Below are 24,473 nucleotides of genomic sequence, written 5' to 3'. Positions count from 1 at the left end.
TAGTGTGACTTTACAAAAGCACATTACATTGCAAAAATAAAATAACATAAATAGGCCTATAAGAAGATAAATATTTAACAGCATTTAACATATATTTTTTAACCTGATTGAATTTAATATTTTCACAAGCTGTTTTTAGCTACTGTATACAGAAATTACAACTGTTTTAACTTTGAACTATTTTTAACTATTATTTAGCATTTTAGACTCATTTTAAGCACAAAGTACGTGCATCATTTTATTTTATTTTTTATTTATTCATATCTGAGTGTACACCACGTGTGTGGGGGAATTGCTGCGTTATGACTGCGGAACTTTTGTGGACGTTTAAAATTGTGCAAAACAATCTCGCACCCTGTTGAGGCCCTGTTATAAAACATACACACAGTATGAATAGTTAGTATGTTACTAACATTGAAACTGATAACGCTGTTTATTTTGATATTTGACGATAATGGCGCTTATTTGCTCTGGTCCAGATCCAGATGACTTTCCTCATGAAGTAGCGGCGCGCGCGCGACCAAGTGTAGCTGCACAGCCCCCTCTGTTGGTGAACATGATCACTACACAATTTCTCCAGCAGGCTGCTGTATGCTCGTCGGTCTTTTTGCAATGCATATGCGGGTTATTTTGAACGAGCTGTAAAACGGAGACATTTCCGGGGACAACTCCAGTCGGGGACAGAACACCAAAACGTCTGGTCACCCTATTTTTGAAACAGTTCTGACCAAGTCCAACTCCGCTCCACATTTGGATTGACAGCCGTCACAACCTACTAGTGACCGTGTTTACTCCTTTCTTTTCAACCATTGGATAGGATTGAAAAACGGCTGTTGTATTGGTGTAGGGATGTTACTTCTGTCGAAGCGCTGTTAGGTGAAAAACTACGCAGCAAAAATAATAAATTTAATGCTTTCTTAAAAAGGCAAAAGAACGCATGCACGTTTTTTAAAATATTATAATTAAAAACCAACAGACAGATGAAAATGCGGGACATTTGCTCAATATGCGACGTGTGGGACAAGGAGTCAAAATGCTGTGCAGTACGCAAAGCGGGAGAGTGATGTTGTGTTCAAATTCACTCAAAAAAATATTTCAGCCTGTATTTAAAATTTCGAATTTCAGTTGTATAGTTAAAATCCATCAAACTGAATTGAATAATCCTTACATATTATTCATATTATGGATTAAGAATTTTAAATAAATAAAAATAGAGCTTAATAAAACATGTTGTATAAATCTTAATGGAACAAGGGAACGGACCATTTCAGTTTATGTGATTCATATTCATAATGTGAAACATATTTTCATTTGTTTTTATGAATACGAATAACATAAACTAAATGGCCCATTCCCTTGTTCTATTAAGATTAATACAAAATGTTTTATTAAGTTCTAGTCTTTATTTATTTATTTATTTATTTATTTATTTACTCACTCATTTAAAATTCTTAATTATGAATTAAGAATTTCATTCTGGTTCATTCTCATTTTTTATAGGCTATATGTATAAAAATGGGATGTCTAGAATTTATTAACAAAATTATTGTTTTGGAATTAAGTTTCTTTATTTGATTATTTAATCAATGTCATTTCTTCCCCATGCAGGGACAAACGGTTCTCCCTAATGTTGGGGGCGTTTCAGTAATTGCTCAAACAGAGACTGTATTAACATTACAATGGAATATAGCTGGGGGCAACAGAAGTTACAGTTATACACTGGCTAGAGAGGGTGTCTCAGATGAACGGATCAATGTAACAGAACAGGGTAATACAGTAACTCATGAAGTCCCATCTCTGTCTCCTGGAACTAAATACTCCTTTACACTCTACACTGTGTTTGGGGAGGATCGGAGCACTGGACTTAATTTCTTTGCTGTAACTGGTAAGTGAGTCATTGAGGTTTTGCAATATATAAAATGTTTTCTCTTTTGATTAACTTAAGAATTGTGGTAATATAAAATTCAAATTCCTCTTATATTAAAAATAGACTATAAATAGACTGTAAACCTCATTTAAGCTAAAGTTTAATTTGAGTTCATTGTTAATAAATGATCTTTCTCAAAAGTTAGTGTTCTTCACAATTTCAGGAAAGTTACCTATTTGAAAACCACAATTACAATTAACTCTTGGATTTTATATATATATATATATATATATATATATATATAGGTGTATATTTACCTATAGGTATATATAGGTATATATAGGGATGCACCGATACCAAACTCATGTACTTGTAGGCCTACTACTTGTAAAATTACCCCCGATTCCAAAGACAGATACCTCACATGACGTAAATTGTCCGTGCACAGAGACACCGACGGCAGCAGCAGAAACAATGTCAGCCTCAGAGGTGTGGAAATACTTCAAAATTAATGATGACAACCCACACAATGCGAACTGCATGCTTTTTCAATCACAATTCGTTATCGATTAGTGAAGGCGGGATAGGCGGAATCGCGCTGAATGACACAGACCAGAAGCGCCTGAATTGTCAAATGCACATGGTTGTCAAAATGTCCATCATGTGGAGTATCTCACGTAAATACAGTCGGTTATTGCTTAAGTGGACGTAAACATTTGGGTGAAAACAGGATATGTGCCAGTATCCGTGGATTCGGTCTTAAAGGGACCGTCGCCTATATTTGTCTTTAATGTTAATAAAACAGCAAAATATGTTAAATAAATGTATACATGGTAAATAAACCTACTGTATTTAAAAAAAAATAATTTATTTAATTTGTATCTCTATAGTATTTGTTATATTGTTTGTAATTTGTTTGTACATTTCTTTTTATATAACAATTATATATATGGTAATTATGCCCTTTGAAGGTTATTGGACACTGTGAAAGTTTGTGACAAGCACTTAAAAATTATTACTTTTTTTCATTAGAGTAATAATAAAGAAGCTGTCCTACATTCATTAGTCTTAATGTGTTGTGCTTGGACAACTGCAACATCACAAAAAAAAAGAGAGAGAGAGAGAGAGAGAGAGAGAGAGAGAGAGAGAGAAATTAATAAATGTATCGGTATCGGCGAGTACTAGAAAAAAAGTATCGGTACTCGTAGGCCTACTCGGTCCTTAAAAAATGGTATCGGTGCATCCCTAATATATAGGCTATATATATATATATATATATATCAGGGGCGTTTCCTCCGAGTAGGCAAGGGAGGCAGTGCCTCCTCAAAAAAAAAAAAAACAGGATGAGAAAATAATCCATATTACATATAAAACAACACAAATATTACAAATTATGACATTAAAAAGAGCGCAAGTCACGCGTATTTCTTAAGGAACACTGCCCAACAGCGACACCCGCAGGTAAAGTTACACAGAGGAGTCATGCTTTACAGTCTATGGAGTCATGCCTCCCTTTCCTCTCATAGAAAACCATTTAAAATCATCAGACCCCCGGCGTGCGGTGGGTTTTGTGGAGCGTAATTGAGAATGAATGGAGGAAAGTCACGTGAGAGGAGGCAATGTCTCCATCGCGCTATGATTGGATGTAATTGGTTGTGATTGGATATGATTGGCTTGTGCGATAAATCCCGCCTCTTGTTGACGTGCACGCTCCGCGCGTCAGTTTGACTGAACAAATAATGGCGTCAATGGGAAGACTAATTGAAAAGTAAGTAAACAGATCACCCAGTTAGATATCACTGCTTTATGTCATGTCAAAATCAAACTTGTAATGGACTGAAAGCATGATGATTGCGGGGTTTTTTTTTTTTAGTGCAATCAGTTTGGTGAAATTAAAAATACAATTCGTGTCTGTGACAGACGTGTTTATGGAGCATGACTGATGATCCAAAATATCCTAGGTTGACAATTAAAAAGAAAATCCGCAACACACAAATAAAATATATTGTTTAAATTATTATTGCCTTTAGTTAGGCCTATTATTTTGGAATGAATGTAGCTTGAAACTAACTTGATGGTTGGTTCTGATAAATAGAACATTACATTGTTAATATAAAATTACAAAATAGAATTGTATTTTGTTTCTTTTTTGATGTACTGTAAAGTAATGTTCATTAAACAAGGAAGATGTGTCAACTGTAAGAGTAATGCACATGAATTTACATTGAATCATAAAAAAAAAAATGTGCCTCCTCATTTCAGAACACCACCGCACGCCACTGAATATATATATATATTATATATATATATATATATATATATATATATATATATATATTGCAACCTGGTCTCATTACGAAAACGTCTACCCGTGGGCACTTTTTCACAAGTCGATGTGTAGGCTAGGCCTACGTCTCGCTGCAGTTTCGATGCGAAATGTCCACTGAGCGACGCTAAAAGCGTGTTTTTTTTTTTTTTTTTGGCCGGAGCAGATAATAGGGTGAATACAGTACGTTTTTATGACGTTGCTTTTTAGACGAATCGCCGCGGTTCTTGATTTGACATTTGCACTCCGTTGCGCTTTAAAATAACGTCCCACCGACACTACGCCTAAACCTACCCGATAGCGTTGACAAAAGCAAACGTGACATAAAAAGCGTCCGCGATCTTACCGTTTTTTCAGCTCGTTTAGATCTCTCTTTGAGCTCTCTTTTTACCGTCACTCGCCTTTCGCGGGATTCGTACCCAGGGGGACTCCTCGTCGTAAGTCCAACTCCGTACATACACACACTATTGCAAGAACTTGTAGATGTGATTTCCAACTACTTGCTACGTTAGGAAAATGTAAAATTTCATTCTCTTTCTTCTTCAGTTCCATCTAATGTTGAGAGTGTTACGGTCATCAATCGCAGAGAGTTTGAGATGACATTAGAATGGATAAAAGTTAACAACAGGAACGATTACACTTATGAGCTGGAATACAATGATAGAATTGAGAGTATACCTACACCAAGTGGCTCTTCAGTGGTATATAGGGTCACGCCTCTGCATTCAGGGACTGAAGTCTTCTTTACACTCTACACTGTGTTTGAAGGAGTGAAGAGCAGTGGATACAACTTCTCCAATATAACCGGTGAGTCTCAGTACATCTGTCGCACTTACTGATTAAGAAAGGAAGAGGTGTGACAGACAAAACAACTGCCTCTGACATTTCTCTCAGATTCTGAATTAGGATGCTATTCTGTATATACAATGTGTAACCTTGCTGAATTTTTACTTGCCCTGTCAATAATTTAACTGTTCCCACCACAAAACAATGATCATTTTTTTAGTTTTAGCAATATAGATTTAAATTTGCTTGAAGTATTTTCTTTCAGTTAAGTTTTCCTAGCAAAAAATATTTTCTTTGAATTTAAAAATCTGTTAATTTGCAACAAAACTATAATGTAATCCTATAAATTCAATCAACACATTCTTGATGCTTCCAAGACAACATCATTTTTGTCATTTTAGCATTAGATAACATTATCTTTGTGACAAATCAGCTGAATTTGAAACACCATTGTAAAATGCATAACAGAAAACAGTGTTTAATTTGCAGTGCAGCATGGCACCAAAAAGGCAACTGGCACAAAAACTAGCCCTAACTGTCAGCAATAATTCAAAATACGCTGGTTGTTGTCATTAAGTTATTGCGTTGTTATTGCATTATTAGCCTTTCCACATGGTCACACACACAATCAGGGAAGGGTGACATTGTTACCAATACTTTTTTGTTGCAATTATAACAATACAATACCGATACTGATTGTTTCTGGGTATGTGATTTTTTAAAAATAGTGTTAATGTTTAGAAAATAAGGATAATTACAGTAAAAGGCAAATCTACACGACACATACTGACCATTATTAACAAATGTATTACAGAAGCAAATATGACCACAATTAAACAAAAAAAAAAAATTTGTACCAATAGGTGTAAAAAATAATGTGGAAAAATATTGTTATTAAATAAAAATAATTTAGTACAAGATATATTTTAATAAAATAAAATACTAACAACATAAAACATGCGCACTTAAAGATTTCTTATACAAGACATAATTTTTGCTGTGTGCTTGCTTCTCATAGTGATGTGACATACATACAGGCCAGCTAAATATGTCTGGGGTGTTTTGGCGTAAATATTAGAACAAGTACTGAAAACATTTAAAAGTGATGCAGAAACTGATGTTTTGTATTAATATAATTTTAATATGTTTTTTAAATCAGCAATACCAAATAAAAAGCTTGTGAGTATCGATATATCAACACTGCAGTATCGATGTGCCTAAACACAATTATTTGAATTAAATGCCTTTTTATGTCACACAGGGAAATTCTGGAAATGTCAATTTACAGTTTTTCACTTTAAATTCGAAGGTGATTTGTATTTAAAAAAAAAAAAAGAGTAATAATTGTACACGTATTGTTGAAAATATATTATATAGAATTTCAAAAGACAAATTATATGGTCATTAATATATTTTAGTTCCAGTAACTGCACTTTACGGTATCTTCTGTTAGATCTAAATGCAGTTTTTTTGTTGTTGTTGTTGTTTTACTGTATATTTGTTTACATACTTTTACCATATTCCATATTTTCTTTACAGTGTAAAGTATCCTAAAATAAATGTAATGAAGTTTCATTCAATTTTTGAATGCAAAATCAAAGAATTTATAGTAACATAAGGAATATATAGTATTGATTAAAAACACTTAAAGTATTGCTTATTTGTGAGCACTTCATTGTTCACTTACTGACAATGTAACTGACAAAAACTTGCTGTCTCTTCTTTAGGCCCTGCATGTAGTCACATGTACCTTACAAATCTAATATTAAACACATTTCCTACCAACTTATTTAAACTTCAAATGAAATGCATGACAAAATGCTTGTAATATATCCCAAACAAAGCAAATAAACTTAAATGATTCTGTTTATGTTTACTCGAACTATAAAATTTACACTATATACCCTTCACTAAAAAAAATTGTGGAAGGGCCCTACCTGAATTAATTGTGTTCACTTTCATTTGGAATGCCCTTACTAATGGCATCCTCTTCCTGAAGTTCAGGATGCAAAAATGCCATTTAGAATTCACCCAAATGCTGCTAGAGCTTTTTTCAGCACTAACCTCACATAGGTGCCGTACGAGAGTAACCAGATTTAGTTAATCACATTAACTATCAACATGATCCTCTAACGTTTCACAAACACAGGTTCTATGGTCAACTGTATCTGTATATCTGATATAAAAAATGAGCTTGTTTAGTATTTCTTTAAAATAAAATATAATGCTAATTTCTTGGTATTTTTATGTAATGCAAAGACATTTAGACATTTGTAGATGTGGTTTCTAACTACTTTTAACTACTATTAACTGGTCATTCAGGAACTGAATGGTAGATGAACTGATGGACAGGTGGACAGTAACAGTGTTAAAGACAATATAAAAATTCTTTCTCTTTCCTCTTCAGTTCCATCTAATGTTGGGAGTGTTTTGGTCATCGATCGGAATGAGACTGAGATGACATTGCAATGGGAAAGAGTCAACAACAGGAATGATTACGCTTATGAGCTGGTATACGGGGATAAAATAGAGACTATAGCTACACAACCTGATTCTTTAGTGGTATATAGGGCTGAGTCTTTGTCTTCAGGGACTGAATACTCCTTTACACTCTCCACTGTGTTTAAAGATTTCAAGAGCAGTGGATACAAATTTGCCAGAGTAACCGGTAAGTCTCAGTACATAATTTCAGTCAACATACACTGACGTGTGCTTTGTTGGTTTAGAGTGGTTGAGAATGTCACATCTGCTGCTTTGATGAAATCTTGCCCTCTTCTGTCAGAGGTTACCAACTGTCATGCAGTAATAATTTCAAAGGTAACACTTTAGTTTAGGGTCCAATTCTCACTATTATCTTTGCTTATTAGCACACATAATACTAGGGTATTGGCTGTATATTAGTACTTATAAAGCACATATTAATGCCTCATTCTGCATGACCATATTCTACATCCCTTAATCCTACCCAATACTTAACAACTACCTTACTACCTATTATGGTAATAAGCAGTAAACATAAGTGTATTGAGGCAAAATTCTTATTTAACAGTTAGTTAATAGTGAGAACTGGACCCTAATCTAAGGTGTGACCAATTCAAAATATGCTGGTTGTTGCCGTATGAGTTAAGAGGTCCATTAATGCGTTAATCCCTCTGATTATTTATGAATAATGGGCTTATTGTATAACATACATATCTTTTCAGGATTATGCTTTTGTCTGTTTAGTTTCATTGTGTTTTGGTTTAATTTTCCCTGCTCCTGTTTTGTCTGTGTTCCTTGGTCATTCGTTTCTGATTAATCCCGCACCTGTTTCTGTTCTGGTTAATTAACACTTCCTGTGTATTTAAGCCATTAGGGTATGTTTACACGACACCATTTCAATTTCAAACAAAGCTTTTTATGCATTTTTGCCATTTACATGGCAATGGCATTTTGGTGGCCTGAAAATGCAAAATTTTGAAAATGTGTTTTAAAGTGCAAGTTTTTGAGAACAGTACTCTTATCGTCTCAGTGTAAACTACAAAAATGCAAATCTGTGAAAACGGTGACACCATGCACACGCATATTATACGTTTAGTCTATAGGCATGCGTGTTTGGTGCAAGTACTCTGTAAATGAATGTGTTTGTGCGTAAGAACATAGTATTTCTTTACAAACTGACTTTGCCAGTTACTGGCCTGTAAGGCATAATACAGCATTTGTCGTCCTTTTCGTGGATCCGTGTAAACGAATATCATTTTGATAATGTTGTTATCTGTACAAAGAAGAAACTTTTCCATTTTTAGTACACCATTGTTGTGTAAACATACACAGTTTCCTCAGTTCTTTGTTTGGTCTTGGTTGTGTTATTGCACTTTTTATTAAAAGATTCTTGATTCTATTTAGATTTGTGCATGTTTAACTTACCTGACATATTTCAGTATATCTGCTTTTGTTTCAGTGCCATCTAATGTTGAAAAGGTGGATTTGGCTGAGCAAAATGACACTGACGTGATCTTAAAATGGGACAAAAAAACATACAGCTATACTCTTGAATGCAGCAAAAATTCATGTGAAAACATTATTATCACTGCAGAAGGGAATACGATTATGTGTCATATATCAGGTTTGATTCCTGCAACAAACTACATCTTCACTGTGTACACAGAGTTTTTTGATGTGAGAAGTACTGGATTCAACTACAATCACACCACAAGTCAGTAGCCCTCATTTCTGAATCCATATTCTCCTATTCTTTGTATCATAATAATGGACCACATAGCAGGGTGAGAATGAAAGAATCAGCTTGCTTTCAGTGAATGAGTTGCCATTTGAATTAGCTATGACACATGATTTTAAATTTAAATAACAGATAGATAAATTTAATGAATTGCAGTTTAAAGACATTCAACACATTTAATTAGTCCAACTTCAAGACAAAATTTCCAAATAATTACATACATATTGATTTGACAGCAGTTTTGTGAATTTCTTTCAATTTCATTCAGGTTTAATGATTAAATATTGCAATCCTTCATCCAGTTCAAATTCAGATTCTCAGCTCAGTTATGAATGGTGCACAACCCTGTCACATACTAAATTATCAGTGATGAATTTGAGAGGAATTTACTGTATGTTCTAGAGTATTTATAATAATTATTAATTCTTGTGGAAATATCTCTTTACAGCTCTATCTAGTGTAATTGAAGTTGGAGTCGATCGATCACTGACACAGTTGACAATCAAATGGAATAAGTTAAACAAAAACAACAATTACAACTACACCTTGCGTGATATTCATGGAACTGAGAACAATTTCACTGGATCTGTTATGGGTGATGAGATTTCACATATTTACTCACAGCTTACACCAGGGACGATACACAGTTTTACTCTCTTCACTGTGGTGAATGGTGTCAGAAGTAATGGGTACAGCTTCAAGAGCATCACAAGTAAGTTTTGATAGCATTACTCTGATTGAGCTACTTATTTGAAAAGCAAATATATGAGTTCTAAATGAGTGAAGCTTGCCAGTCATGGAAAGAAATGACCTGTGTGGTTTTGAATGCTTGATCTCTTCATATAATACTTTGGTAACACTTTACAATAAGGTTTAATAATACATTTATTGTTCATTTAAACTTTTACTAATACAATATTAAAGGGATAGTTCATCCAAAAATGAAAATTCTGTCATTAATTACTCACCTTCATGTCGTTCCAAACCCATAAGACTTTCAGTTATCTTTGGAACACAAATGAAGATCTTTTTTATGAAATCTGAGCATTGTGTGCCTCCAAAGAGAGCTATGCAGCTAGCACTTTGATGCTTCAATCATAAAAGTAAAGATCATAAAGTTAAAGATCATGAAACTAATCCATATGAATTGCGCGGTTTAGTCCAAATTTTCTGAAGAGACACGATCACTTTATATAATAATATAATAATATAATATAATATAATATAATATAATATAAATGTATATGTATATATATATTATATATATATATTATATCACTTTATTTATAGAGCACTTTACAACTGCACCTGCAGACCAAAGTGCTGTACAATCAAGAAACACTTCATTAAAACACACAACTTGAAACAACACACATCCTACTAAACAACAAAGACTAGCCCACCCTCTCAAAGGCTAAAGACAAGAAGTAGTTTTTGACTTTAAAAGCATTTACAGATGAGACCTCTCTAAATTCCTGAGGAAGACTATTCCAGAGCTTCGGCCCCGCAACAACAAAGGCCTGATCCCCCTTTAACTTTAAATGATTACGAGGGACAGTAAGCAATAACTTATTATTGGATCTTAGAGACCTGTGCTTGACGAACAGCAATGAGCTCAGACACGTAAGCAGGGGCCATCCCATGCACTGCTTTAAATTTTATATTTTAAGTTTTATATTTTATCCTGTAGTTCACTGGTAGCCACTTTAGAGAAGCTAAAATAGGGGAGATATAGAGATAGCACCCACTAGCAGCCTAGCTGCTGCATTCTGAACTAATTGCAAACGTGAAATAGTGGTCTGGCAGGACTCCACATACAACACATTGCAATAGTCCAGATGAGACAAAACAAAGGCATTAATAATAACCTTCTATAAGTCTTTTCTTAATGGAATAGGCCTTAGTCGAGCAATAGACCTAATCTGGAAAAAAACAACTCTTTACCACAGCATTAATCTGCTTGTCAAATTTCAGCTCTGGGTCAAACACCACACCTAAGTTCCTTATTTGGTCATGGCAATAATCCGACCATGAACCTTGTTAGGGTGTACCAGCGGCCAGAGGTGTAAAAAAAATAGCAGGGGACAAAAATGCACAGTTCAGAGTGGTTTTAATCCAAAAAGTGCAAACAAGTAGTTCTCCCAGTTGTGCACAGTACAATAGTCAAAAACAAAACAACAAAGAAAAAAAAAGGAGATAAATCAAATTTATTTATAATATATCAATAAATGTAAGTTTGGCTATGCCAATTAGTGATGTTACGGTCTGTGCCGAGGCTTCGGAGCGTGTGTCGAGAAATCCCGGAAGCTTTCAGTGAAGCGCGAATCGAGGCTTGTATCGCTTTAGATCAATGACGTCATTGATGACGTTCGAAACCTCGCTTCTGCCTGACTGGTTCGAATGGTTCGACTGAATGCAGTTCAAATCTTGGCGTGACATTTTGACAGACATATAAACATGGGATCCCCTCAGAATTTGTGGTTTTAGAATAATAATATCGCCCCTCCTGCCTGTTATGACCAAAGAATTTGTTTACACACATTTGATAGCCCCATTCATTTGAAGCCAATACGTTTATTACACAGTTATGTTATACAATCATTATATACAACCAGAAAATACACATTACATTCAAATAAATATATAAGTCTTTGTGGAAATTGATTTTTTCTTCACCGTTATTTCTAAGCCATAACTGCCGCAAAATACAGTGTATCACAGATCACATCAGGTCATCTGTAATGTATCTACTTGTTTTATACTCTTTGACCACCAGGTGGTATTGTGAGCAAATGAAGCCTCGAGAAATTAACCCTTTTGTGAACCACATGGCTGAAAAGCTTCAATGCTTCATGAGGTAGTGATGTGACGTTTGACACCGAGGCTTCGAAGCTTGTATCAAAAAAACGAAACATCTCACAGTGAAGCACTGTGTCGGAGCTTGATTCGTTTTGCCATAACCACGTGATCGGTGACGTCCGAAGCTTCGTTTTCGCACACAACCATGTGACTGCTTCGTATTCTGATTCACATAACGTGAACCCTTGCGCAGATGTGAAGTGTCATTTGCTTTTTAGCAAAAGAATTTGCCATAATACGAATAAATATTTGCATGTGTTCAGTTTGTATTTATTCCTAGTTCATACTTCATTCTATGACAATCATTTATTTTGATAATATATGCCAAAGCTTGCCTATTTCTCCCCCCAAATTTTATTCAGACTCATTTATTCAAATTGCGTAAGTGAAATGACACGTGAAAGACTTTTTTTATGTATAATAATAATTTACATTATTATGCTTCAAAAAAAATCTTCATTTCGCCATCACTATCATGAGGCTTCATCTCGCCATCACTAATGCCAATGTCCAGGCCCACAATACATGTGCAATTCAACCTCTCTATCCTCCATTCCCCTAAAATGGCTGCCTTTTAAAGCTTTGGCTCCTCCTATATTTGGAACATACCATTTTACGGGGAACACTTTTAAGTTACAAGCAGATGACAAAATAAAACCATAATTCCTTCATTATAGTTCGGCTCAACAACATCATTTGCATATATTACAGTTTAAACTGCTCAAATCAATAAAGACAAGACATATAAGAAAACACTTACATCCACGGTTCTCTCCCTCCCCTATGAGGTCAGAACCAGATGGAGAAATCTGCCATGAGCAATAGCTTAAAAATGGCTACTTCCCATGTGGACAGGTGCACCAGAAGGTATGTCTAGCTGTTTGAAATGCATTGAAGTTAACTTGATAACTAAAGGAAATAAAATAAACACCTATTGTGTAAAGTATTTTTGGTATTCTTTTCTGTGTAACATTATTGGAACAGGATGCATCACTGAACATTAAAAATTTAAACAAATAACAATATTTAACAGACAAAAACAAAACTAACAACTTGGGATGATAAATGGGATATCACAACACCCAAATTAGGGCACAAACATACAACTACATAAGGATGGTATAGTTTGCCGGCATTTAGTTTGTATGTATGTGTAATGGTGGAAAGAATTTGTTGTACATATACCCATGCTCAGTCCCTTCAAAATAAAAGTCCTAGGTCACAGTCAGTCTGTGACAAACCTAAATACGTGGACATATCTAAACATCCTCTGGCAGGGCCAAAAAACATAATCGCAGTTTTACTCTGGTTCAGCTGAAGCAGATTTTGAGTCATCCAGCTCAATGACATGCCGTATTTTTAAAAAATTGAGCCCAGGGGCAACAATAAAATAGGGCCAATAACAGAACCCTGGGGGACCCCACAAGTAACAGGTGCTGCCGTTGAAACAAAGTTACCATACTTTACAGAGAATGATCTATTTGACAGATAAGACACTCTAAAACCATCCCACTAATTCCAATTAAAAGGAATAACCGCTTTATAAGAATCACATGGTCTACTGTGTCAAAAGCTGCACTTAAGTCCAATAAAATCAGAGCAGCTGCATTACCTGCATCTGTGATTATTTGGAGGTCATTAACAAATTCTTAAAAGTGCAGACTCTGTGCTGTGACCTGCCCTAAAACCAGACTGAAATTTGTCTAAGATCTCATACCTACTTAAAAATGACATTAGCTGGGAATAAACCACCTTCTCTAAAATCTTTGATAGGCATGGTAGTTTTGAGATGGGCCGGTAATTCTTCAGTTCTAGAGGGTCTAAATTAGGCTTTTTAAGAAGTGGCTGAATAACCGTCTGCTTAAGGCCTGTTGGAACAACTCCATTATGAAGACTACTGTTAATAATGGAAGTAATTCTTGGCCCAACACCATCAACTATCTCCTTATGAAGACATAAAGGAACCACATTGCAACCACCAAATGGCTACAAACGCATAATGATGTCCATACCTTGCACCAGACTTGCTCAAAGAACTCAAAAGTGACACTCAAGAAATAATTTTGCCTTGCAGTTCTCGCAGCAGTCTGAAAAACACTGCCTCATAAACTGAAGTAAAGGCTTATCCTTTCTCCATTTCCGTTCAGCCTTCCTGCATTCCTGCCTCAGAGAACGAGTATAGTTGTTAAGCCATGGAGTTGGATTAAGTTTAGGTTTTCTAACTTTATATGGGGCCACTACATCTAAGATATCAGAGCAAACAGAATTGAACAATATCAACAGCTCATCTGGGCCCACAGAAGGTGAAGGAGACTCAATCACATTCACAAATGAAGAGGAGTTATATACCTCATAAAATTCTATAGCCGTGGATGAAGTAATAAGACGAGAACAAAACACACCCGACTGTGGCAAAACTGGTTTGCATAGCATAATAACATTAAAAATTACAGGCATGTGATCAGACAGACCATGATTTAAAACATCAACATTACAAATAGGAAGTCCCAGAGACAAGACCAAGTCCAAAATATGGCCTTGCTCATGGATTGGATTTGAAATAAACTGTGTGAAATTAAAAGAGTCTACCAGCTGTAAAAACTCAGAAACCATAGGCTTATTTGGACAACACACATGAATATTGAAGTCCCCAAGAATTAAAATGTTATCACAACTTGGCACAATATGTGATAAAAACTCTGAAAACTGCTGAATGAAATCCTTGTTATATTTTGGTGGTCTGTAGACCAACACACACAGAACATATTTCCAGCCATCATACATCATACAACATCATACATCATACAACCGGCTTTACTGACGAAATGCGCGTGACAATCGCATGCGATATATCGCCCAGCCCTAACTTGAGCCTCAAAGCTCTGACAATTCACCTTTGACAAAAGACGGCATTTAAATCCCTTCTTAAAAACACATGCAAGTCCACCACCCCAGCCAGTATTTCTATGGGTGCTAAAAAATGTACAGTCATATGGAGAAAGTTCAATCAGGGCATGTCTTGCCAACATTAAGCCATGTTTTAGAAATAAACAGAAAATCCAAATCATGTTGTATAAAAAAGTTATTTAAAATAAATGTTTTGTTTAAGAGTGATCTTGCATTAACCAGTACCATATTTACTGTACCAGACTCCAGCGAAGACAGTTATGCTCCAACCGAGACCACAGCTGACTCGATATAATGCAAATTGTTAATATTTACTCCTCTCGAAACTTTGTTTCGCTGAGTCACAGCCCGCGAAGATGTTATCCAAAAGTCCAGGAAAACTGGACGCAAACAGGATAGTCTCTCACTCAAAATGTTTCCCAAAGTCAACAGGTGTCTCTCCTACATCCATGATGCTTTAACTTTCACAGCGAAACCCGCCCGTCTGCCACACTTCCAACGGCGATTGCTCCGAATCCGCCGATTTCGCCGGTACTCGCAGTCTAGGCCCGAGCCAAGGTTCCACTGGCAAAGACTGCATGAATCGCAGGTGAAAACAACACTTTCCACTCTGAGTGAGATCATCCATCACTGCATGAATGTGAAGCAAAGTTTTGCATTCATAAGTCCAGAGAGAGCAGTTAGGGCTAATAAGACATAGGCCTACAAATAAAACAAAAATATTAAAATAGACAACACGAAACAACGGCCAGTTAACACACATGGCGCCATCTCACCGTGTAATGTGGTCATAATGTTATATGATGAACAGATTGACTTTAGGCTTTTATTCACATATAAACATTGATCAGTGAACATAAACAAGAAGCTCAACTGAACCTGCTTTACGCATAAGAATAAACCTCTCGTGGAAGCTCAAACGTGTTGCGGAACACACAAGAATGAACCTCATTGGTTCTCACATGTCAAACGAACATGCTTGAGTTTCCGTTTACCACAACTGATGTGTGAGTTGATGGGTAACACTTTAGAATATTGTTTCACCATTAATGAATAACTACACATTATTAATACTTGTAACTACCATTAACTAACAACAAACTCTGATTAATGAATTAGTAAGTAATAGTGCTCAGTTGAAGGTGGTAGTTCACTATTAGCTAATCCGTAACTACTATTTCTTTTTCAGATCTCCCAGAGAACTACTAAGAACTACTATATACAGATTCATAATTAACATGAATAATGCGTAATGTATAATTAATTCTAAAGTGAAGGTCATGGTAACCCACTAGTAATGACTGAAGTATTACCAAATCCTTCAGAAGGAATTATTAATGATTTGGAACAGTTTTCTAAAGTGAGAAACATGATAACTCTCTAGTAACTAAAGTAATTTTAAACCTTTAAGGTTTTTATAAGGTTTTGGATAGTAATTACTCAAATGTTACTGAATCATTCTAAAGGAATTACTAATTATTTGGATCATTCTAAAGTGAAGAACATGGTAACCCACTAGTAATTACTTAAGTGTTACCAAATCCATCAAAAGGAATTACTATACCAAAAACCTGTATATAGTAGTTCTCTCTGTCTGGGAGGTATGAAAAAAAATAGTAGTTACTGATTAGATAATAGTGAACTACCACCTTCAACTGAGCACTATTACTTAATAATTCACTAATCAGAGTTTCTTGTTAGTTAATAGTAGTTACTAGAGTGTTAATAATGCATTTGTTCCTGTGAAGTTATTCATTAATGAAGGGTCAGTATTCTAAAGTTTTACCAGTTGATGAATGTTTATGTGTGAATAAGAGCCTAAATGAAATCTGTTCATCATATAAAGGATCTCTTCAGAAGATTTGAACTAAACCGCTCAGTTCATATGGATTAGTTAGTTTTAAGATCTCTTTATGAACTTTTTGAAGCGTCAAATTGGTTGTTATGTAGCTGTCCATGGTGGGACAGAAATCACTCAGAAATCATTCAAAATGACTTCATTTGTGTTCTGAAGATGAACAAAAGTCTTATGGGTTTGGAACGACATGAAGGTGAGTAAATGACAGAATTTTAATATTTGTGTGAACTAACCCTTTAAAATTAAAGGTTATCTGTTATTATTTATTAATGGCCCTGAGCTAACATGAACTAAATATATTGATCATTGTTAATGTTAATGCATTTTTTTACAAAACCATTTCAGACCCCAAGATTAAGAATTGAAAGTTTGAAGTAGCATTCATATGTTCTTGTGCTTCTGCAGCCATTCCCTGTGAGTCCTTTAACTGGACAGTCACCAACTCTTCGATAGTTGCTCAAGTGAATAGTAGCACACGTGTAACAGCTGAAAACAGCACTGGCAATAGTAAAAATGACCCTGTAGTGGACAACAGGGTAAATCTGCAAGAGCTTTATCCTGGAGCAATCTACACTGTTTCACTGTGGTATGATTTGGACTCAGAGAGACTACTACAGTGCTCACATCTCCTGATGTTAGGTGAGTTAACATGCTCTGTTTTGGACTGTGCTGCTGAAAAGATGATATTCATTATAATACCTTTGTTTTACTATCCTTCTGTTTCTCTTTCAAACTAGATCCAAATAGTGTGCTTAATCTTCAGTGTAAATATTTTTCTGGGGGATATGGTCTGGCTGTAATTTGGGATCATCCATATGGAGTTATGGATGTGGTGCAGGTGGACATTGGTAGTCAAAGTTTCAACCGTAGTTCAAAAGAATCACCAAGACAAGAGTTTAAAAACCTGCAAGTTGCCCATTGGTACAAAGTGACAGCAACATCATTCTCTGGAGCCAAGAAGAGTAAAATGGAATCATTAAACTGTCAAACTGATCCAGCAGGTAAAGTAAGGTCTATATGTTTAATATAAGAAAGTCTTAAATCTTCAGACATATTACAGGTTAAATACAACTTTAAAGAATAGTTCATCCAAAAATGAAAGTTCTGTCATTATTACTCACCCTCATGTTCCAATCCCTTATGAAATCATTTTGACTCTCATGAGCTCTCATGAATAACGAATTGAATTCTTCACACAATTGCTATCATGTGAGTTCAGAAGACTCGGAGTCCCACTTTATATTAGGTGTCCTTAACTACTATGTACTAACATTTAAATTAATAATTTGATATAATGCACTTATTGTGTATACACACTTATTGTGTATTTTTACACTATGCCTATATTTAAAAAAAACAAACAAAAAAAACATGCATTTACAGCTATAATTATTTTCTGTAATTCCATCTATATTTAAAAAAAATGGACTTAAAATATAGCATGTTGTTTGGTTGATAGCAAGTAATATGAACCATATTTATGATGTCTTCTTACAGTCTTCATTTACTTGCTTTTTCATAGAAATGTGGCCAGGAGAGGAAAATTATGTGTTTGGAACATTCATTTTAATTTTCAAGTGAACTATTCCTTTAAAGGTGCTCATTTCAATTTGTTAACACAGATTACTGCGTTAAGAATCATAAACTTTAATTATGTGAGTTCTCAACAATCTAATGATATGTGGATATCAGCAGAATTGGGATCAGGTGAGCAGGTTTATCTCAGAATCCGCCAAACTAAAAGAGCAATAGCCTAATATTAACATTAACCAAGAAGTCAGTATGAGTTGACAGTATGAGACCAAGAAGTCAAACCACTTCTTGACATTTGTGATTGCAGTGCTGAAGAAGACTTTAAACTCCTCTTTGGCAGTTTATTTATATATAAAAAGGAAATAAACTGCTTTTATCTCTCTTTTGACTGAACTTGACCATAAAGTTTTTATGATGGTATATAAATCAGTAGAGGTCTTTCTCTAGGTTCTAGGTTCTTTATCCTTCAAGACAAGTTGTACACGTGGACAGATTATAAGTTATTCTTTTCCTTATTGTTTATATTGTTTTATATCATAGGCCTAATCAGCCATCTATAGTCTCCTTGATACAATATTTAACAGTGACTCAATAAAATGCATTGAGCCTTATGATAAACCACCCTGTACGAAAGCCCATTTCCACCACATTAGAAAAAAAAGTGATTTTACTTTCGACCATTCAAGGACGTTAAGTTCATTTGTACTTCGTGATTTTTGAATTGCACATCTCTTAAGGTGGTTATGAGTACATCAGATGACCACTTCCCCCTTCTCCTAGATCAGGGCACGAGTTCAGGTCTTTTACCTTGGCAGTATGAGTATGAGAACACCAACAGGAGGCTGTTCAATCATTTTGAATTAATGTAAAGTGGAGGGAGTTGGTCAGCTGATTTATCTGAAAGATTGGTGAGATTCCTAACTTGTAGAGCCTCTTCTGTATTATCAGCACAAGGAAGACATAAGTAATAAAGTAAATTTTATTAACAAAAGATAAACAAGAATTACTAACACAACTACTAAATGAATACCATGAATGATAAATGAATAATGTGCATAATATACATAAATACAAGTGATTAAGTTGGGTGTAGCAAAGGGAGATTTACTTGATCTTATGGACAGATAACCTGTTGTTTCTCTTAAAATAATAAGGTTGTGGTGCCCACAAGTTGAACTTATAGAGACATTCACCCAGAGACTGCCCCTTTAAGGGAGCGGGTTGCGGGATATAGCGTTTCCGGGTTAACGTTGTGAGATTGAGTTGTTTACATCTCTCGCTCTACCGCTGTACCACTGTACCGCTGTTGTGTTGTATTGAAGTGGAGAGTAAAACTGACTCGACGTACATCTGTCTCCTGTCTCCTCACTTATTACACTCCACATTTGGTGACCTCGATGTGAGTTGGATAAGGCTGAAATATGTCACACAACGGCGGTGGTGAAAATGATGCGGCCGCGGCGCCCGCCGCCGCTAGCGGTGCGGCTAATCTCGGCGCGATCTACGCTGCCACCATCAAGTTGCCGGACTTTTGGCAGCACAATCCACGGCCGTGGTTTCAACATATCGAGGCCCAGTTCCAGCTGAGAGGGATAACGCAGGATGTTACAAAGTATTTTCATGTAGTAGCGGCTTTGGATGCCTCGACGACAGCCAGAGCTATGGCGCTATTAGAGGCTCCTCCGGCGGACGGCAAATACGACGCACTTAAAACATTCCTGTTAAGCCTCTTTGAACTGTCGGAGCTAGAGAAGGCAGAACGCCTGCTGTCCCTGAATGGCCTTGGCGATAACAAGCCATCTGAGTTAATGGAGAAGATGCTGGCTGTGTTGGGCACGGCGGATCCATCATTCCTTTTCGCCCACATATTCCGGCGGCAGCTTCCAGCACCTGTGCGCACCGCACTGGCCAGTTCCCCCCTCCCTTCCTCCAGAGACTACCGGGCATTGGCTGTGGAGGCAGACAGGATTTTCCTCGCTAACCGGCAGCAGTTTGTCCATGCGCTGTTGCCCCCTCAGCACACGTCTGCCCCATTCACACCGCCAGTGGATGACCAGGGTACTGCAGCTGCTGTGACGGCCCGCCGACAGCGTGAGGACGGGTGGTGTTATTACCATTCCAGGTTTGGGGCCAAAGCCAAGCAGTGTCGCCAGCCTTGCAGTTTTGGAGCACAGGGAAAAGCCAGGGCCGGCGCTCATTAGCAGCTATGGGCGCTGGCCGGGACTGCAAGCTGTTATTCATCACTGACGCTTTGTCTGGCCGGCGGCTGCTGGTCGATTCTGGGGCTCAGCGCAGCATCCTGCCAGCGAAGTCTGTGGACACCATGGCTGGCGGACATGGCCCCCCTATGGATGCCGCTAACGGCACACCCATTCGTACTTATGGCACGAGGTATGTGGAGGTGTGTTTCGGCGGGCGGCGTTTTGGCTGGGATTTCGTCATGGCTGCTGTGTCTACATCTCTCCTGGGGGCGGATTTTCTCTGCGCTTACAGATTGTTAGTGGATGTTACGAACTGCCGCCTGATAGACGCCCTTTCTTTTGCTTCGTACCCCTGTACACTGGGAGGGGCGGGGGCGCTTTGTCTGTCGAACACGCTTGCCACAGGAGACCTGTATCAACGCCTACTGGCTGAGTTCCCTGACATCACCACGCCCACATTCTCATCAGCGGTGGCTAAGCATGGCGTGGAACACTACATCACCACAGTGGGCCCCCAGTCTATGCACGGGCCCGGCGCCTCGACTCTGCTAAGCTCGCGATCGCCAGGGAGGAGTTCGCCACTATGGAGCACCTCGGCATCGTGCGACGCTCCAACAGCCCGTGGGCTTCCCCCCTGCATATGGTGACCAAAGCTGATGGCAGTTGGCGTCCCTGTGGTGATTTCCGTCGTCTAAACAATGCTACCACCCCGATCGGTACCCTGTACCGCACATACAGGACTTTTCCGCTCACCTAGCCGGTGCCACCATCTTTTCGAAAGTGGACCTGGTTCGCGGTTACCACCAGGTGCCGGTCCACCCGCAGGATGTCCCCAAGACAGCAGTCATCACACCCTTTGGCCTTTTCGAATTCCTACGGATGCCCTTCGGCCTCAAGGGGGCAGCGCAGACATTTCAGCGCCTTATGGACTCTGTCTTGCGGGACATGCCTTTCCTGTTCGTTTATCTGGACGACATTCTTGTGGCCAGCGCGTCCGCAGACGACCACCTGACACACCTCCGGCAGTTGTTCGGCCGGCTCAGTGAGCATGGTCTCATCGTCAACCCGGCCAAGTGTGAGTTTGGCCGGTCATCTATCACCTTCCTGGGCCACCACGTCACCCCGCAGGGAGCCGTCCCCCTCCCTTCCAAGGTGGACGCCATAGTCAGTTTTCCATATCCACGCACTGTGCAGTCCCTACAGGAGTTTCTGGGCATGGTGAACTTTTACAACCGTTTCCTCCCCCATGCGGCCCAACTCATGCGTCCCTTGTACAATGCTTTGCGGGGTGGGAAACCGGCAGATGTGTTGGATTGGTCCCCGGAGATGACCGATGCTTTTGATGCTGCCAAAACCGCGCTAGCCAATGCTGCTCTGCTGGCGCACCCGTCTCCGACCGCCCCAGTTGCTCTTACCACGGACGCCTCTGATTACGCCGTGGGCGCTGTGTGTGAACAGTGGGTGGGCGGAGCCTGGCAGCCGCTGGCCTTTTTCAGCAGAAAGCTCCGTGACAACGAGAGGAGATATAGCACCTTCGACAGAGAGCTCCTTGGTCTTTTCCTCGCTACCCGCCATTTTCGTTTTCTGTTGGAGGGCCGGCAGTTCACGGCTTTTGTTGACCACAAGCCACTGACGTTCGCCATGGCCAAGTCTTCGGAGCCATGGTCTGGTCGACAGCAGCGTCAGCTCTCTGCCATCTCTGAGTACACCACTGACATTCAGCACGTGGCTGGAAAAGACAATTTCGTCGCCGACTGCCTCTCCCGGGCGGTCACGGGGTCTGTCCACTTGGGACTCGACTACGCAGCAATGGCCAAGGATCAGGCCGTGGACGCTGAGGTACAAGCCTACAGAACGGCCCCCACGGCGCTGCTCATGGAGGATGTGACGTTTGACACGGCCAACGCTACACTCCTCTGTGACGTCTCCACGGGCCAACCGCGCCCCATGGTACCTGCTGGCTGGAGGCAAAAGGTTTTTGACACCATCCATAGCCTTTCCCACCCCGGGGTGAAGGCCTCCACCAAGCTGGTGGGAGCCAAGTTTGTCTGGCCAGGCCTGCGGAGGGATGTTAAGGCCTGGGCTGCTGCCTGTGTGGCGTGTCAGCGTGCAAAGGTGACTCGTCATACCAAAGCTCCTTTAGCGCCCTTCAAAGTGCCAGAGAGGCGTTTTGATCATGTGAATGTGGACTTGGTGGGCCCATTGCCCCCCTCCCGTGGTTATACTTACCTCCTCACCATGGTGGACAGGACCACTAGGTGGCCAGAGGTGGTTCCCCTGTCTTCCATTACATCAGTGGAAGTAGCCCGGGCGTTCATTATGGCTTGGGTGGCCCGTTTCGGCACACCATCGGACCTCTCTTCGGACCGGGGTCCGCAGTTCACGTCAGAGCTTTGGACAGCAGTCGCCGAGGTCCTGGGGGTGAAGGTCCACCGTACCACAGCCTACAACCCACAGAGCAATGGGCTTTGTGAGCGGTTTCATCGGGACATGAAAGCTGCGCTCAGGGCCAGCCTCACGGACAACAATTGGGCTGACCGCCTCCCATGGGTTATGCTGGGCCTTCGCTCCGCCCCCAAGGAAGATCTGCAAGCCTCATCAGCCGAGCAGGTGTACGGCCAGCCTCTGCGCGTTCCGGGGGAGTTTCTTCCAGACGCCACGGCCCCGTGGTCGGTTGCTTCCCATCGTGCTGTGTCTCGGGGGATTGCAGACGCTTTTGTTCCCATTCCAACGTCTCACCATGGCCTTCCTCAGTCCTACGTGCCCAAGGATTTACCTTCAGCCAAGTATGTTTTCATACGCCATGACGGCCATCGTACCCCACTGCAGCCCCCCTATGATGGGCCCTTCCGTGTCCTGGCCGGAGGGTCTAAGAACTTTGTTGTGGATATGGGGGGCAGGCCTGAGCGGGTGGCTATAGACCGTCTCAAACCTGCTCACGTGGATATTGGTGAACCGCCTCAGCTGGCCCAGCCCCCACGGAGAGGGCGCCCTCCTGCGGCAGCCTCGGCCCCTGCCCTTGTCCCTGACACTGTCCCTGCTCCGCCTTTTGCCCCTTGCCCCTCTCCTGTTAAGCGCAGCCGGTATGGCCGCCTCATCCGCCCCCCTATACGTTGACTCTTAGGGACTGTTTTGAATTGGGCTGTTCGGTTTTGCACTAGTGAATAGTGTCCCTGTTCGGTTTGGGGACTGTTATTATGGGTGAATTCTGGGGGGCCTGTGTGGTGCCCATAAGTTGAACTTATAGAGACATTCACCCAGAGACTGCCCCTTTAAGGGAGCGGGTTGCGGGATATAGCGTTTCCGGGTTAACGTTGTGACATTATTGTTTACATCTCTCGCTCTACCGCTGTACCACTGTACCGCTGTTGTGTTGTATTGAAGTGGAGAGTAAAACTGACTCGACGTACATCTGTCTCCTGTCTCCTCACTTATTACACTCCACAAGGTGAAGAAACTTTTTATGGATCAAACAAATGAATGAAAGAATATTTGTTATAAACTAGCATGAGTTATATTACCTCTAATAATTAATAATAGTAAATTAGTAAATTAGAAAATCACATACTGATTATATACAACAATGCTCTGGAAAGAGGTTTGGTTAAGTGATATTTGCGTTCCATGTGGTCGAGTGAGCAGTCTGGTGACGGTGATGTCTTCCACTGGTTATGCTGGGTGACAATGCAGTGGGGAAAGGAGATGAAATCCATTTCAACAGCCTTGAACACGATGCTCTTTGGGATGCTCCTGGAGCACCAAAGGGTCCTAAAATCTGGAACACGCAGATGAGGCCCTGATTTAGGTGCAGAAGATCCTTAACAATCTGAAACATGCAGACGAAGGAACCTTGAAGTGAATGTTTGCTCTCCTGAGATTAACCTTGTTGCTAATGTCTCTGTGTGTCTTCTGCCTCT

The 24,473-nt window shown here is 39.2% G+C and overlaps 1 protein-coding gene across 1 annotated transcript in view; it reads left to right on the top strand.

Moving 5' to 3' along the window:
• Positions 1 to 454: 454 nt before the first annotated feature.
• LOC125257744 (receptor-type tyrosine-protein phosphatase H-like) overlaps positions 455 to 24,473 on the top strand; it is a 35,947-nt gene continuing 11,928 nt past the window's right edge. Inside the window, exons 1-8 of the mRNA XM_048174393.1 lie at positions 455 to 550; positions 1,609 to 1,885; positions 4,740 to 5,000; positions 7,387 to 7,647; positions 8,920 to 9,174; positions 9,647 to 9,910; positions 17,228 to 17,461; positions 17,560 to 17,823. Coding sequence (XP_048030350.1) covers positions 455 to 550; positions 1,609 to 1,885; positions 4,740 to 5,000; positions 7,387 to 7,647; positions 8,920 to 9,174; positions 9,647 to 9,910; positions 17,228 to 17,461; positions 17,560 to 17,823 — 1,912 coding nt within the window. The remainder of the gene's footprint in view (positions 551 to 1,608; positions 1,886 to 4,739; positions 5,001 to 7,386; positions 7,648 to 8,919; positions 9,175 to 9,646; positions 9,911 to 17,227; positions 17,462 to 17,559; positions 17,824 to 24,473) is intronic.

The sequence above is a fragment of the Megalobrama amblycephala genome, linkage group LG22 (genome assembly GCF_018812025.1).
Source record: "Megalobrama amblycephala isolate DHTTF-2021 linkage group LG22, ASM1881202v1, whole genome shotgun sequence".
Taxonomy (NCBI): Eukaryota; Metazoa; Chordata; class Actinopteri; order Cypriniformes; family Xenocyprididae; genus Megalobrama; species Megalobrama amblycephala.
The sequence above is the reverse complement of the archived record's forward strand: the minus strand, read 5'-3'. Positions and strand labels throughout refer to the sequence as shown.